This window comes from Camellia sinensis, chromosome 10 (genome assembly GCF_055761805.1).
Source record: "Camellia sinensis isolate YWXY chromosome 10, ASM5576180v1, whole genome shotgun sequence".
Lineage (NCBI taxonomy): Eukaryota > Viridiplantae > Streptophyta > Magnoliopsida > Ericales > Theaceae > Camellia > Camellia sinensis.
The window spans coordinates 167445633-167449571 of NC_138970.1; the positions used below are offsets into that span (position 1 = coordinate 167445633).

At 35.1% G+C, this 3939-nt stretch overlaps 1 protein-coding gene across 1 annotated transcript; it reads left to right on the forward strand.

The window, feature by feature from the left end:
• The first annotated feature begins 675 nt into the window (after positions 1 to 675).
• LOC145800849 (uncharacterized) lies at positions 676 to 2898 on the forward strand. The gene is made up of 7 exons (XM_082890596.1): positions 676 to 890; positions 1132 to 1350; positions 1439 to 1531; positions 1624 to 1725; positions 1833 to 2216; positions 2318 to 2463; positions 2892 to 2898. Exons 1-7 carry the CDS (start codon positions 687 to 689, stop codon positions 2896 to 2898), a joined length of 1155 nt encoding a protein of 384 aa, XP_082746722.1. The 5' UTR covers positions 676 to 686.
• Positions 2899 to 3939: the final 1041 nt, after the last annotated feature.

The window sequence follows — 3939 nt, forward strand, 5'->3', positions numbered from 1 at the left end:
AATAATCTTGTGAGGTGTATATGAGCTTTTCCTATGGCTTATGTTCTTTAATATCTTTAGTATACTATGATAAATGCTCATTTAATTTGATTAATATCTTTGTGTTTGATTAATTACATCTATTGTTCATCTAGGAGATATGGCAAAGAAACGATTTAGAACTTGCAATCTTGAGAATGATTCCCAAAATAAGCGATCAAATGGCTCTTCACAACCTAGCCAGTCAAATAACTCTTCACAGCCTAGCCAACCAAATAACCCTTCACAGCTTAACGCACCAAGTGGAACTTCACAACCTAGTCGCTCAATTGGCTCTCCACAGATGGATTGGCCAAATAGAACTTCACAACCTAGTCGTTCAAATGCCTCTTTACAGCTTAATCGGCCAAATGAAACTTCACAGCCTAGTCGATCAAATGGCTCTTCACAACCTAGTTGGTCACATCCCTCCTCACATGCTCCATCACATGTTCCACATCCTCAACCTCAAGAATCAGAGGTTAACCCTCAGTTTGAAGATGATTTAGATGAGGACTGGTTAAGTTAAGAAGAAATGCAACGTACAGGTATTATTAGATTTTTAGTTGAGGTACAAATTACAAGTCACCCTTAACTTCCATGATATATTTCATTGTTGTATTGTAATAGATGAATCAACCAAGCGAAACACGCGGGGAATTACACGTATGGTTGAAGTGTGGAATTTGACTCCAGAAGAGCGCATTATGCTCACCTTCAACAAGGATCTGCAGGCTGTTTCTACAGAGGGTGGTATATTCAGTCGCTTCATAGGCACCATTGCTAGGAAGCCACACTTATGCCCAATTAAGTACAAGAATTGGCATGAAGTGCCAGATCAGTATAAAGAAGATTGTTGGAATATTATCAAGGTAATTTTCTAACTACAAGTATTGGCATGAGGACATATGTTTGTTGTTAGGATTGTCTGAAAGTTCCTTTCCTGTATTAGGATATAGGTGTCGTCTAGAAGTAAGAAGTATGAAATTAGTGTGGTTCATTATCTCCATGTAAAAATATGCGAATTAGGCAAACAAATGCACAAATTTAGTTTATATTATTGTATTGATAATTTTAAGAATGTTCGTAACATGAAAAAACATACAATTGTAGTCCAAGTTTGCCATTCCTCAAGATGAGAGAAGGGATATGATTAGGCATCGAACATTGAAGTCAATGGGAGAGAAATGGAGAAATTGGAAATGTAGTTTAAAAGCAAAGTACTATGATGAGACAAAGACAGCAGCACAGATAGTAGCTACTGTGCCTTTAACAGTTAACCGTGAGCACTATGCTGACCTTGTCGCGTATTGGTTTTCAAAGGAAGGACAGGTATGCATAGATGTATGTTTTCTATCAAATAATACAATGTCATTATATCAATTTTTTTTAACATATTGTTATGCATTTATGAGTGAAGGAACTCAGTGCAACCAATAAGGAAAGCAGGCGAGAGCAAACAAGTGCACATACGGGAGGATCTAAAACTTATGCACAACATGCATATGATATGGTATTTCAAACTTCATTCCTTCTTTTATATTTTCAATTTGGTTAGCGCATTATATTATGAATTTATTCTCAAACGATATGATTGTTACATAGGAGCAAAAAGATAAGATTGCACTAGATCGAGCAAAATTATATATACCGCTTCACAAAAAGAAATATGGGACACCAGTCAATGAAGCAGCAGCTACAAAAATTGTATGCCCATTTAATAAGTTACATTTTCAAAATTCTAATGTGTTTGTGGCAAACAATCACTCTCGCTCTTTGTCTTCTTATTTCCCCCCCCCCCATTTATGCTATAGGAAAAACTAGAAGCTTTGATGAGCTCACAACCAAGTAGCTCCGAAGGAAATGTTGGTGGACGTATATCTTGGTCACCAAATGATATTTATTCTCAAGTGATGGGTAAAGAGCATCATGGACGTGTTCGAGGTTTAGGATTTGGGCCTACTCCTTCCAAGCATGGCTTCATGTGTAATAATCTTGACCACTTAAGAATGGTTTCTGATGAAGAGAGAATGAGAGACAAAGACACTATAATTGAGTTGAAGGAACAACTAAAAACTCAAGGTGATCAGTTGCAAACTCAAGGTATTCAGTTGCAAGCTCAAGATGCTGTAATAAACTCTTTAAAAGAGCAAGTAGCATTTTTGATGAGTCAGAGACATAGTTCTAGTGGTTTGCAGGTATAACTACATATAACATATTCTTTTATATGATGTGTTTATCATATGTTATCATTTTCTAAATTTATGCATACTTATGTAAATTTTATTGTATAAATTAGGCGACAGATGGATCTAGTGTCATTCCGGACCAAGCTTCTCCACGAACACATCAAAGATCCTCTTTTGGGAGTCATGAAATGCAACCTTCAAATCGAGGTAAGTCATCATTACAATACACCTACATTGACACAAGTTTAGAACCACTGTTAATGACTTCTTTACCAATAAATTGTTAGTTAGTTAGTTTGGATAGAAATTGGGGTTTGATAGGCTGACTTCTCTACTTTGCTTCCTTTATTGGCATCCGTAAAAATACCAAACAAACCAATGAAATAGAGAATTGGGCAAAAATCGAACAAATTTGAATATCAGCAACATATCAAACTGTAATATACAATTAAAAATAGACCCTTAGATGTTGCTAGTTGTTGCTTGATTTGGTGGCTGCTACTAATGTTTGGCTTGATGATCTTCAACTTCATTGTAATCTTTATTTTTTTATATGTAAACCATATACTTACCAAAAAAAAATAAATAAATAAGACTTGTCGAGAATTATTTGTTGTCTAAATTTCTTTATAGATTTTAAAATTGAAAATGATACTTATGCTCATTCAATTATTTTTATTGCAGGAAATAAGATAATATGAAGTATCAAACAATGGACGTCAATTCTGGATTTGAACATTTTTCATGGAGATCTTTATAAAATGGTGTCATGAGTAATACTTTTGAGTACTATTGTTATGTGAGAAGTTTTTCTTTTGGAATATGGTGTGGGCTATTAGTTTGCTAGAAACATTGGATCTTTTTTGTATTACAGGCTTATGTAATGAACCTTTTAATTAAGGTGTTTTGGATATTTTGGGATTATGAAAATGCTGACTCTTTTACCTTTTACAATTATTGAGTATTGAGCCATTAGAATAAAATAGTGTTGTTATAGATATATAATGTAAGCAGGGCTATGGTGTCTGTTTTGATCATTTTGTAATCAAATTGTCCCTGTAATATGGCCTTTTGGGTTTTGTTTCTAGTTCCTTTTATTGTTTGGATCTTTTCAATGTAACCAGGTTATGTTGCTCTTAGGTTTTTTTTGGTATTGTTTGCCTTGTTCTTGTCCTCATTTGCTCTTTGCTTATGTGGTGTGTGAACATGATGGTTTTTGTTGTCTAAATTGTCTTTTTTTGTTTTTTGGTTTATGTGTCTTTGTATAGTTGGTTAGCTCCTAGGGTATACCCCTTGTATCTTGTAGTTTTTTGTCATTTTATTTATGACTTTATTCATCTCCCCCCCCCCTCCAAAAAAAAAATAGCCTATAACAGTGGTTAATAACCGTCGCTGTAAATAAAATTCGAAACGAATTCTATGGTTATAGCGACAGTGTAAAACTGATGGAATAGAGTCAAAATATAGCAGCGGTTTACAAAATGTCGCAAAAGTGAAGGATATAGCAGCAGTCGACCCGTCGCTATAAAGTTAGCAAGTAATTGGTACATTCAAGATATAGCGACATTTGTAACTGCCACTACATCAACCGTCGCAATAAAAATAACTATACCAGCGTTTGCGAAAAACGTCACTATAAGGATATGCCGACAGGGCTATTGCGGCGGTTTGGCCGCCACTATTGCAACCGCGGGTAAAGGTGTTTTAGTTTTTAGCGACGCTTTTTCCTGCT